Source organism: Megalobrama amblycephala, linkage group LG5 (genome assembly GCF_018812025.1).
Source record: "Megalobrama amblycephala isolate DHTTF-2021 linkage group LG5, ASM1881202v1, whole genome shotgun sequence".
NCBI lineage: Eukaryota > Metazoa > Chordata > Actinopteri > Cypriniformes > Xenocyprididae > Megalobrama > Megalobrama amblycephala.
In genome coordinates, this window is record NC_063048.1 from 17,905,786 (window position 1) to 17,918,155 (window position 12,370).

At 37.9% G+C, this 12,370-nt stretch overlaps 2 protein-coding genes across 3 annotated transcripts; both read right to left on the reverse strand.

The window, feature by feature from the left end:
• Positions 1 to 870: 870 nt before the first annotated feature.
• atg14 (autophagy related 14) lies at positions 871 to 9,230 on the reverse strand. Its single transcript, XM_048190943.1, has 10 exons — positions 8,768 to 9,230; positions 7,942 to 8,004; positions 7,815 to 7,857; positions 7,635 to 7,716; positions 7,208 to 7,445; positions 4,479 to 4,711; positions 3,560 to 3,677; positions 3,325 to 3,415; positions 3,157 to 3,242; positions 871 to 1,904 (listed from the first exon to the last, which is right to left on the reverse strand). Exons 1-10 carry the CDS (start codon positions 9,058 to 9,060, stop codon positions 1,607 to 1,609), a joined length of 1,545 nt encoding a protein of 514 aa, XP_048046900.1. The 5' UTR covers positions 9,061 to 9,230; the 3' UTR covers positions 871 to 1,606.
• A 323-nt stretch (positions 9,231 to 9,553) lies between these two features.
• On the reverse strand, positions 9,554 to 12,327 carry tbpl2 (TATA box binding protein like 2). Of its 2 annotated transcripts, none has more exons than XM_048190949.1 (7): positions 12,038 to 12,327; positions 11,291 to 11,646; positions 10,925 to 11,012; positions 10,607 to 10,698; positions 10,294 to 10,461; positions 10,092 to 10,186; positions 9,554 to 9,984 (listed from the first exon to the last, which is right to left on the reverse strand). In XM_048190949.1, exons 1-7 carry the CDS (start codon positions 12,083 to 12,085, stop codon positions 9,908 to 9,910), a joined length of 924 nt encoding a protein of 307 aa, XP_048046906.1. In that variant the 5' UTR covers positions 12,086 to 12,327; the 3' UTR covers positions 9,554 to 9,907. The 2 variants fall into 2 exon arrangements, with proteins under 2 accessions (XP_048046906.1, XP_048046904.1); XM_048190947.1 differs by having other exon boundaries at positions 10,294 to 10,464.
• Positions 12,328 to 12,370: the final 43 nt, after the last annotated feature.

Sequence of the window (12,370 nt, forward strand, 5' to 3'; positions counted from 1 at the left end):
CAAACTACCTTACGCAGTATGCTTGTATTAGCCAGTTAATTTATGGCTTTCTTTTAGATTAGTGTAAACGCTGATTAATTGGAAGTTGATAGGCATTCCTTATGGACAGATGGTAGAACATGTGAACTTACAGTATATTGCAAATTTTGTACATTAAACTATAAAAATGCACATCAATTTAATTTCCAAACTTTGAATCTATTCTTTACATTTATTAGCTTTCATTTTGGATTTTGCCTTTAAATGCATATTTGTGAGTGAAAGATGATGGACAATAAAAAACCTGCAGATATTTGTTGGTTTTCCATGGAGGAAAAAGTTGGTTAAGCCTTGTATCTTAGTTAGCTGGCAGTAAACTTTGAGTTTGTAAAAATCGCAAATATGGTCTGAATTGGTAATGATGGTACTGGGATTTTTTTTTAAGTGACACATACTTATGCATATTGCTATGAATTGCAGCATCACACTAAAGTTACCAATGCCATATTTGAAATAATCTATGCACAGATATGGTCTCGATACAGTGGCCACTATGAGGGGCTGGCCCATTTATTTGTAGAATAAAACATCAGATGTGACTCGAGTCTTCATATTTTGTGAAAAGTCCATCACGCTTAGTATTTTGTCTAAAGTATTAATTTCTTTAGTATTTGGTGCATCTCTTTCTTCTGTCATTTTTAAATGTATAAATATGTAGATCATTGAAACTATTCAAGGTAAAGAATGTTGTGAAAAGGTTTAAAATGCATTCATTCATACTTTGTCTTTTGCTTTGCATGTCTCGAAGAAGACATTGTACTGAGGCCAAATACATCTGTAACGTATGAAGTTTTCAAAGTCTGTATAAACAGGAATAATGCTTCATTTCTATTGCATTTCAGAGAGGTATTCAGTTTAATAATTGAGGGCATCTGCTAATACAAATAAAACATTTCTAAAATGAAACTGAGTAAATATGCTTTTTTTTTTTACTCAAGATGGTGAAAAAATAAACCTGTACATAAATCCTAAGAGCAAAATAGACAGCCAGCCTCTCCTCCACTGCAACTATGCAAGATATTTATGCCCAATGCAGCTTGCAGTGTTTGAGGAAATTTAAAGAGAAAAAAAAAAACAATTCATAAAATACAATTCCTTTTGTAAATGATCTAATAAAACAAGACACCAATATTTGCCACTCTCTCAGACAAGCAACATTTATACAGTAAGGTTCTTTGAAGAGCTGGTGAGAAGGTGCAATCCATCATTTAAACTCTAAAAGCACAGTCAAGTCTGTCCAACGATGCTTTGAATGTATGATTTTTTTGCACCGATTCACAAAAATATTTGGCAATTTACACTGGATAAAGTTGACTGGTGTATACAGTATGTGAGCTACAAAAGATCAAAAATGTAAAAGTAGTTCCATCCTGCAATAAAACCACACAAAAAAAGTTCTGAGGAACACATGCTTCACTCTGGTTTCTACCACACATTTATTATGAGCAGTCAGATGAAAAATTCCCTTTATTTCCCTCAACAGGCCAGTTGGCATAAGTGAGGGTGACAGTAATGGGGTGTTTGCATAGTTACAGCCCGGTCTAACCACCCCCATATCCACCAGATCTCAGCGCTGCCCGGTGTAGGCGCGGAACCAGGATGTGACGGAGGCGGCCGCGGAGGAGATCATGCCCCCTGCATTGCCAACTGGCTGGGATGCCTGCATGCCGCTCTGCGAAAGATCCATAGGCTGAGAGGGGATGTCACAGAAGCGAGGGCTTGGAACCGTCTCCCAGTCTGTGCCCAAGTCTGTTTCTTCATCTGTCACTGCCTCGTCTCCGCTCTCCTCCACAGGTCCAGCCTCCTCTGGCTCCACAAACTCCATAGAGTCTTCCAAGTCAGCACTCACCTCAAACGGCCCAGTTCTGTGCAGTGAACAAGAGTGAGAAAAGCTGACATACACTCAAACACACAATTTTCAGCAGCCATTACTCCAGTAATTAGTAGCAGTTTTTTCATCCAAAGTTGCGAATTTTACTTGTCGCATGAAACATTTACAAATAAAACAGCGTTTCCATCCCATGTGTTCAAGAGAACAAAATCGGCACTTCCTGAGAAATTGGTGAAAAATTTCTGTAATAAAAACAGAAGTTGTCGCAATTGAGAAACTAGCTCTTTTTTCCTCGATCTTGCGCCTCAGAGGAAGCAGATGAAATGCTGTCATGTTATCTTGTGTTTGGAAATGTAATCATGTGAGGACTTTGACTCAGGCGTTTCAGAATATAAAACCAACATTTGAGATGCCATGTGATGTGATTGGTCTCCTGGTTAGTCCAGTTATCCAATCACATCCTCTGTTGAGAAAGTCACATTGACAGAGTTTTTTGTTGCACATCGAGGGATTTATTCAGTAAATGCGTAGTTTATGCGCATGTCTTACAACCCATTCACACGGATACGCGTTAAGCTGTATACATACAAATTTTCAATCATAACGGCGTTTCATCCAGACGGATCTAGTGTTTTGAGAGCCTGAAACCACTATTTTTTGAAACCGGGTCCCAGAGTAGATAAATCTGAAAACGACACCTTTACGTTTTCATGTGTACAGCCAATCTGTATATTTTGTGAAACGATGATGCCATCACCCCACGTCTTGACCCCTTGACTCGCATGCTCCAAGTCTTCTTCTCTGTTTTTAGTGTATCTCTGTGGCAGAATTACAGCACCACATACTGGTCTGGCATGTATACTACATCGTTTTGAGTTGGTTTCAGTGGTTTCGTGTGTATGCAGACATTTCCTGAGACAAAGCCATGTTTACAGAATTTTTTAGAACAAGGAAGAAAAAAAGAGATTGAATAGGGAAAGCTCTGGCTTTGTGTGGATGTGGCCTTAGTGGATAAAAAAAAAAAAAATGCATCATGTTATTTATGAACAGTTTTAGAATTTATGTGCATCTTGGTATTTCCATCGAGCGGAAAACTTAGTTAAAAAAAAAAAAAAAGTAGTACTGACCCTAAATGTTTAAACAGTAGTGAATAAAAAAAAAAACATTCAGCAGCAAATAATTAGGGTGGGACCTGATTTTATCTATTAGAATTTAATCATGAAATGTGGGCTATAAAATACATGGACATTGTTCTCACTAAGAAAGAGGCCAATGTAATTTCTGACCTGCCGAGGTTCTTGTTTGCTGGAGACACTAGAAACATGATATTCCTCAAAGTGTGGTGAGGATGAAGCAGCTCACTGTCAACGTGCTGAGAAGAGAGTATAAACATGAGGTTTGTGCAGAATATGACTTCTAAGATCATAGTGTTCTCAGTTTGGAGAAGAATTTACCTGTGAGAAGCAGAGGTGCAGGATGTTAGTGTTGAGTTTGTTTACGGCACGGGTGAATCGGTAGCGAGTCAGATTATCGCCGCAGAACTCACTGCAGAGAAAACAAAACAGAATACAGGACTCGTCAGTCATCTCTGAACTGAACAACCCTAAAAAGGAAACGTAAATACTGAAGATTTTCCTGTCACGTTCTTGTATAAAAATACAGGTTTGACAATAAATATGTGGCTGTAACCTGTTGCACAACTTTTTCGGAAGGTTGACGTCCAGAATATGAGACAGGATATTGACGAGCTGTGTAGCATAACAGAGGGCGGCACTGATGGTGTGTGCCGGGTTGATGTGGTCCAGCTCTACAAAAAAAATAAATAAATAAAAGGAAAAACTATAAAAACTAAAACTTACAATTTTTCCTTTCATAAAATAACTTCTATGTCAGATATAAGCATGCCAAAAATAGTGAGTTGACTTATGAGATGAAATAACTGTTTAGCCGCTTACATTTTTATTATTCGAATACTCAAAAGGCTGCGATTCAATTAAATAATTATATGCCCTGCAGGTTTAATATATGTATATGTGCATTAATTATTTACAAGTGTGTAGGCTACGGGCTCTGTACACAGTAAACGTTGTTCCACACTTTTGAACTGTTATCATTTAGGCCTTACATGCGTGGAGCTTATAATGCAATGTGCGCCATTTCATCAAATGTGTAAGGTAAATCATTTATAAACCTACGCCAACACAGGAGAATACATCAATATGTTTCTAAATATGAGAACTGTTCATCGCGACTTCAAAATAAAAGTTTAAACCCTCGCTCTGAGTTTGTATGTTTTGATGCCCACATGTTCTTGTTCAATGCATTTTTTAATGTAATTTTAAAGGCTATTGTTTGCTTAGGTCTATTTTTATTACCACAAAAATACAAAAAAATTGACTGGATTACCAAAATAACCATTAGTGACAGCCCTAATTTGGTTGGTTGGTGTTTTAACACCACACCACCCAAGGAACAAGTTAAAAAGCTGAAGAAAAAAATATATTAAAGTTTGCTTTTGATAAAAACTGTTAAATAGAGCATTGGGATTTCTTCAAAAGTGTTTGTGAAATAACAGAGATGTGACAGTGATGATCTGTGAATTCTGTACCTGGCCCCTGGTTTCCACTCTTCTCCTCCACCCAGCTGTAATAGGCGGAGCAGTCTCCATTACTGGGAAGTGTGACGTGTGGCCCAGTGATACTGATGCTCGTCTCTCCGTTCTGATCGTCCCAGATCCAGCGGCCTGAGTGATAGGTGGTTCGCCTCGCCTCTGCGAGTTCACTGACAGTGCTGGAGGTCAGAGCAAGGTCATACTCGGCCACGACTGGATCTGCTGGGTCCCTGAAGGATACAAACACGTGAGATGATGACATATTCAAAAACTGGCCTGACAAGTTATTTATCTATGTCAAGTGATATTGCTCCAGGGACACTGTAATTAGCTTACTGAGTGAAATAAAGTGTCTGATTCAAATGACACATTCATAAACGAGAAGTCAGTATAATTATTTGAGGTTATGGTGGATAAATCAGGTAGAAACAAATATACACCACTGTTGAAAAGTTTAGGGTCAGTTTTGAGGGCCTAAACATGCACGAAAACTCATGAAACTTGGCACACGTGTCAGAAGTGGTGAAAATTTACGTCTGTTATGGGTCTCTGAATTAGTCAAGGCAAAATGGCTCGATAGCGCCACCTACAAAATTTCAATGAAGTGTCCCTCATGCTATGTTTCACGTACAGGTATGAAATACGGTACACACATCTAACAACTCAATCCCTACAAAATAGTCTGGGGAAAAATCTGAAAACCAACAGGAAGTCAGATATTTTTAATTAACTTTGCAAAATTTGTGTAGTTTTTGCCATTTCCACATGTTGTACTTTAACAAACTCCTCCTAAAGCTTTAATCAGATCAAGATCATATATGGTCAGCCTAATCTAAAGGCCTTTACGACATTAAATTGTGAAGATCTAGAGTTTTCGTTGAAGGGCGTGACCGTGGTGGCCTGAGAAAATCGAATGTTTCGCCAATGAAAGAGAAAGCTGTTATAACTCAGACATACAATGTCCGATCTGCCCCAGACTTCACATGTGTGATAAGAGTCCTGGCCTAAAGACATCTACTTGACAATATTCAGTTAGTCATAGTGCCACCTGCTGGCAACAGGAAATGGCATGCTTTACATTGTAATTCAGTCCCAGAAACACATTTCAATATGCCACAAAGCACCAAACATACTAGAAACGTTAAATCATGAAAAAACATGGCTAAGTGCTAATGTATGCGATTAACGCCATGAAACAGGAAGTTGTTGTTGTAACTCAGACATACAATGTCTGATCTGCCACAAACTTCACATGTGTGATAGTAGTCCTGGCCTGAAGACATCTACATGGCAATATTCAGTTACGGTCAAAGGACCACCTGTTGGCAGCAGGAAGTGTGGCACTTTCATATGACTTTGCCATATTTCTCCTGTATTTACTTGCTTACATGCATGTCGACCACTATTCACTGTTTTGCTAAGGCCACCGAGTGGCGGTGAGCTCGGGTGCGAGGGCCCTTTCATCGCTGCTTGCAGCTTTAATTTTTTAATGTTTCTGAAAAGAGTATCTTGTGCTCACCAAGACTTCATTTATTTGTTTAAAATACAGTAAAAATAGTAAAACTGTGAAATATTAGTACAATTTAAAAGAACTGTTATCTATTTAAATGTTTTAAAATGTCATTTATTCCTGTGATCTCAAAGCATATTTTCAGCATCATTACTCCAGGCTTCAGTGTCACATGATCCTTCAGAAATCATGCTAATATGCTGATATATAAAATATAATTTTTTGTAACAATGTAAATGTCTTTACAGTCACTTTTGAACAATTTATTGCATCCTGGCAGAATAATATTATTTATTTAAATTTAAAGTATTAACTTATTAAAAGTAGTAATTCCTTTAAAAAAATCAAAATCAAACTGACCCCGATTTTTTAAACATTACTGTATTATTTGCTGGTGTTTTGGTGATTGCAATCACAAAACTTTATTCCTAGATGTTCTGCACAGGACACATTTTAAAGCCACCATCAATTAGGGATGTCACGATAAAGAAATGTACACATCGGTATTACCACTTACACCGGCTTTTGAATTCGTGATCACGTGTACTCTGTGTACAGGCCTATAATTTGCGGGCATCAAGGAGCCACTATCAATATGCGGGGTATTGAAATCAATTTTGAATGCGCGTTCGCTATTCTGTGTATAGGGAGCAGCAGTACTGATCGCATATTTTACAAGATAATATATTCACATGCAGGATCAGCTGTGCACCAAATCCTCTGCCATTGTCTTATCACATTAAGAGAGTGAGACTGATAAGTTAAATCTGACTCCTGCTGCACTCTGCAGCTCATGCTGTATGGAGCAGAACAGCTGATTTCAGTTTATATTTGTAAGGTCTAGAGCTGACCTCGACTAAAAATATTTCTTGTTGACTAGTAGTTCCAGAGACCGAGATGGCAGATATCGCATCCTGATTGACAGCAGGGGCGGTGCCATGGTGGCCAAGTAATGTAATCAGTGTATAGCCGAACACTGTGTAACACCGCTAACACCGACTACCGCAGAAAGCCTATCATTAATCTGAAGACTGTAGGCAGCAAAATTATGCTGTCCTACTAGTTTACTTGTTTTGGCCAAAATCTAAGGTAGTATTGACTATTCCAGACTGCACTGCAACAAGCTCAGCTAAAATATTCAACCACACGTATTATATGTTTATGCATATATTTTGATGTTCATTAGGGTATTTGTGCTTATCTGATCTGCTCTGACCTGCTGCCCTGCTTCTCCTCCTGGATGTTGAAGATGTGAGTGGTGAGCTCCAGGATGTGCTCTCTCCGCACCTCAGCCAGGGCCTCCAGCCTACCCTGCAGCTCTTTGGATCTCTTATCCAGGAGATCGCCCAGACGTTGGTTGTGCCGCTTAATTTTGTCCCTCTTTTCCTGATGTCGGCTGGCTCTGCGCTGCAGTCGCTGCCCTTCCTCCTGGGAACGCAACAACAGCTCCCTGCCTGAAGTGACGAAATGGTCACAGAAATGATATCAAACAACACTACCATTTTTTTTAATTTTAAATTATTCTGCTTTTTACTACTTAAAGGACAATCAAGAGAGAACTCACAAATGAGTACCACAGCTCAATGTGATTTATGCATGTTTACACACTTCTATCATGGGATCATTTTTGTTGTGATACTCACCACTCTTGACTTCTTCATTGCTAGTGCAGATGGCCTCTTTGAGTTGTTGGATTTTCATCTTGCATGACATGATTTTCCACCTCTATGATAAACAAAATTCACAGCAATAATGATGAGAAATATCTCAAAAACAGGTTTGTATCTTGTATAATTTTTTAACACATGAACAAAAATACTTACAAGTTGGTCTGCCTCTACTTTTTTGTCCATGGCTTCGATGACTCTAAAAAAAAAAAAAAGGAAAATTCAGACTCAGTATTATCAATGTACAATGTTGATCGTGCATCACATGATGCTGGTATAATACCTCTGCTGAAGATTCTCCTTTTCATTTTTGAGCTTCTGGAGTCTTTCAAGCTTTTCTGAATACCTGTTGGCAGAAATACAATAAATACAGTGAGAACTTGTGAGAATACAGAGTTTTACACAACAGGGAAATTAATCATACACACACACACACACACACACATACATATAGATATATAATGTGTATATATATATATATATATATATATATATATATATATATATATATATATAATGTGTATATATATATATATATATATATATATATATATAATGTGTATATATATATATATATATATATATATATATATATATACACACACACACACACACACATTATATATATACACAATACACATATTGCGCCGCACGCATAAGTTAATGATGATATTGTCAGATTTGGTAACATGACTCAGCTAAACCTAGGTCAACACATTTGGGATGTCAAATATTGCTACAATATTTCTTCACAAAACTTATATAAGCCATGACAACACTTTTAATTATGGATTTAAAACATTTAAATAGCCACGCATTTGAAATCTGACAAGAAATGAAAGAGACAGCTGAAACGTGAACCTCTTTGTTGTCTGATAGTTTGTTTACAAATTAGCAGTTAGCATGTTAGCAAACTAGGGCCATGAATTAGCAAAATACTATCACAAGAATCTTCACAGAACTCATATTAACCCCGAAAACACTTAAAATCAAGGGGGTGTGCTTAAATAAAATAAAAAGATGCGAAACGGATAATACTGAAAAATGCTAGCAAGCTAAACTGTATTAGCAAACAGCGTAAATAAGAGAAAAAACTCATTAAAACACACCTCTCCGGATTTCTCCCGTCAAAATACACGAAATCCCCGTTCTGAATGCAACGGGCGCAGGTCAGTCTGCGTCTGGCGGTGTTGCAGAGCGGACATCTCTCCACGGCAACAAAGAGCCCCTCTGCATCATCCAGCGCCTCCACCATCACCGCGGCAGCAGCGCTGGCGCACGCCGGTTGAAGGTGCCGCTGAGGCGGATGGGGTCGGGCGGGCGCCCGGGCCTCTGATCCAGACTCTGGATACTCTTCACCAGGCCCCGAAGGCCGGGGTTCGCCTGTTAAGGGACAAGCCATGACGATACAGGCTCTATGAAGACCAAACGCCTCTTAGAAACGTTCACTGTGAGATTTACATGATTTGTGGTTGAAAATATTAAAATAAAAAGTAGTTCTGATCCTGAGATCTCTATGACTAGCGGTGTGTGATGGCTGTCTGCCCCTCGCACCATGTGACGTATGTTTGTGTTTGTGCTGTCACGTGTGTGGTGGTGGGTTTCCTTAGAAAAATTTACCATGGTAACCATACTTATCTAAAATGTTTCTTGAGCACAAAAGCAGCACATTAAAATGATTTCTGAAGGATTGTGTGACTGAAGAGTAATGGTGGCTGAAAATTCAGCTTTGTCATCACAAGAATAATTACAATTTAAAATATATTAATAAAGAGCTATTTTAAATTGTAATAATATTTCACAATATTACTATTTTTACTGTATTTTTGATCAAATAAATGCAGCCTCTGTGAGTATAAGATACTCTTTCAAAAACACTAAAATGCACATATGCATAGTATGCAAAAGAGAAATGTTCAAAGTTTATTTACCTGCATCAGCAAGTATCAGTTCAACATGTACAAGAGGGACAAAACATAGTCATAAACGAAGTGGATACTTAGTGTCTCCATTTGAGAATCTGAATTTTAACAAAACATTTACACTTTAGGATGTTCTGTTATCTCAGCAACCCTCACTAATGCAGACATTACAAAGTAAACATAAAGGGAGTAAAAAAAGTGCAATAACAAAAGTTTGATTCAATTATTGCATTCAAACCTTTCAAATACCACTAACACATGGATACAAAGCACATCATTATAGACAAATATTCACATGCAGCAGGTTTCCGTGTAAGTGCGGTGTTTCTACTGCTTCCTGAACCCTTTCAGGATGGGATAAATATTTTCAAAGGCTTCATAGATCTCTGAGCGCTCTTTTGCACCTAAAATCATAACAACATAAGATAGTTTCACAAAATTTCAATGCAATGTTTTTAGGATTGCACTAAGTTAGATTATACTAGAGAATAAGACTATATCTCAACTATACCTGTGAGCACAACTTTTCCTGATACAAAAATCAGCAGCACAATACGTGGCTTCACCATGCGATATATCAAACCAGGAAACAACTCCGGCTCGTAGCTGGAGGGATAAAATAGTTGACAGCGGTTAAAGACGAGGTAGTTAAGTCATATAATATTGTGGACCTGTATCAATCATACTCATTTATGATAGATGCCTGTTCAGACCTGCTGAACTGCTGGTGAGTGAGGACCAGGCCTTCTAAGCGTATAGGAAAGCAGACATCACAACTTCCAACCATGTTTTGGATCTTGAAGTCAAGGAATTTGGCAGGAAAACCAAGTTTCTGTACCACCCGGGCATATTTCCGTGCAGCAAGGCGAGATTGCTCCTCACTGCTTGGAAAGATAAACAAAGGAAAGGCAAATATAGAGTAAAAGACACATGTAAGAATATTTCTGAGCTAAGTTTATCTGTTTTACAGTCGTGCTACCCTAATGCATCATAGTTAAGAGTTTTGAATATATATATTATGTATACCTCTTGGCCCCAGTGCAGACCATTTTTCCAGAGCTGAAAATGAGAGCAGTAGTTCTTGGGTCACGGATCCTCATTATAACTGCAGCAAAGCGCTATATATAGCAAAATTTGGAGTTATGATAGTGAAAATACCAGAGACGGAAATAGTTCACCCAAAAATGAAAATTCTGTCTTTTTTTACCCATCCTTCTGTCAACAGAGTAAACAACGACTTTACAATTTGCAGGAACTATTCCGTTAAGAAAGCTACATAATGTTTGTCTATGATTTAATACAGTTCTATACAGTGTTGTATAAAATTAACCAGTAGAAATGTACCTTTGGGTTGTATTCAGCGTTTCGAGCTTGAAGTGCAATGGATTTGAGATCCAGAGGACAAGCAAGATTCACTGTTGACACAATATTCCTGTGTATAATCAAAAACAGGTTTGGACATATAGACTGGCATGGTCAACAGATGCATTTCTCACAGAAAACTATGATCTGGTTTTTCAGAAGTAATCACTCTTTACTTGTGCAAAGGATTCTATTGAATGGTACAGACATTTGTTTTGGTGAAATTATGGAGTCAAAATAATTTACAGCCTGCAACATTTGGAAAAAGCGCTAGGCCTATATGATGCCGTAAGATGTTACAAAGAATCTCAGATACACACTCCATATTTTCCCTATAAAATATCTTACTGTAATTGTGGGATGATGCCTGAACTCTCTGTCACTGGGGTCATGGGGGTCATAGGAGTCATGGGAGTCATCGGGAGATTGAACTGTGAGGGGTTTTTGGCAGAATTACTGGCGTCAGTATCTGCCTCTGTTGATTCTCTCTGTGGACAGTCGGTGTAAACGCCACTGTCCTCATTAATGCTGACATTCTCAGGCTGTGGCGGCTCATCTTGAGTGCTCAGTTCATCAGGTAAGAAGCTCAGGTCCAAGTCCTCAGTAAGATCTTTCTCCTGAGAAGTTAAAGAGGACAGGAAAGAGGAATCCTGGAGCTGTGGAGCTGGACCCAGATCCCCCTCAAAGATGTAATCAGATGAACCCTTGGGAGAACAAAAACAAGTGAGAAAAAATACATTAATGGCTTCTATAAGGTCCCTATTGTTAGGGAGGACCAACATTCCAATTTTAAAAAATTACAAGGATAGATATTTTTATCACATTTATTAAAACAATATATTAATTACTCAACTTAAATGTATAACTAGCATAGCAATATTTAGTTTGTCTATTTATTTGTGTAGCAACATATCACATGTATTTATTACTGTATTTTTTGTGTCTTTTTCCTTATTTATAATTACCTTATGTATCTTATAAGAGCCTGTGCATTATAATAGACTTGAATGTATCTCGATAATATTGATTTATTGATTTTCAGCTAACAAAGACTCACCTTACACAAGCATTTTAGCATTTCATTTTATAACTTACAACAATAGTCTGGTCAAAGTAATTTTCGAGGGCTGCCTCCTCATCCATGTTCCTTATGGTCCATTGGAAGACAACGGATTTACATGAAGTAAAGTTTCCCAGTGTTTCTGTACCTGTGGATGTGATCTAATTGGCATCAAGTGTGAAGCTACTCAGAGGCGTGACAAATCATGTCATCAAACCAAAGGAGTTCTTTCTAGTATGCTCAAATAAAATATTTTTTGTAATAAAACATACTAATTTGCTGGCCTTTAGCGCTAACAAAATATAACAACTTGAAAATAAAAAAATATTTTCATGCAATGCAGTCTCCGGACAGTAGAGGGAGACAGA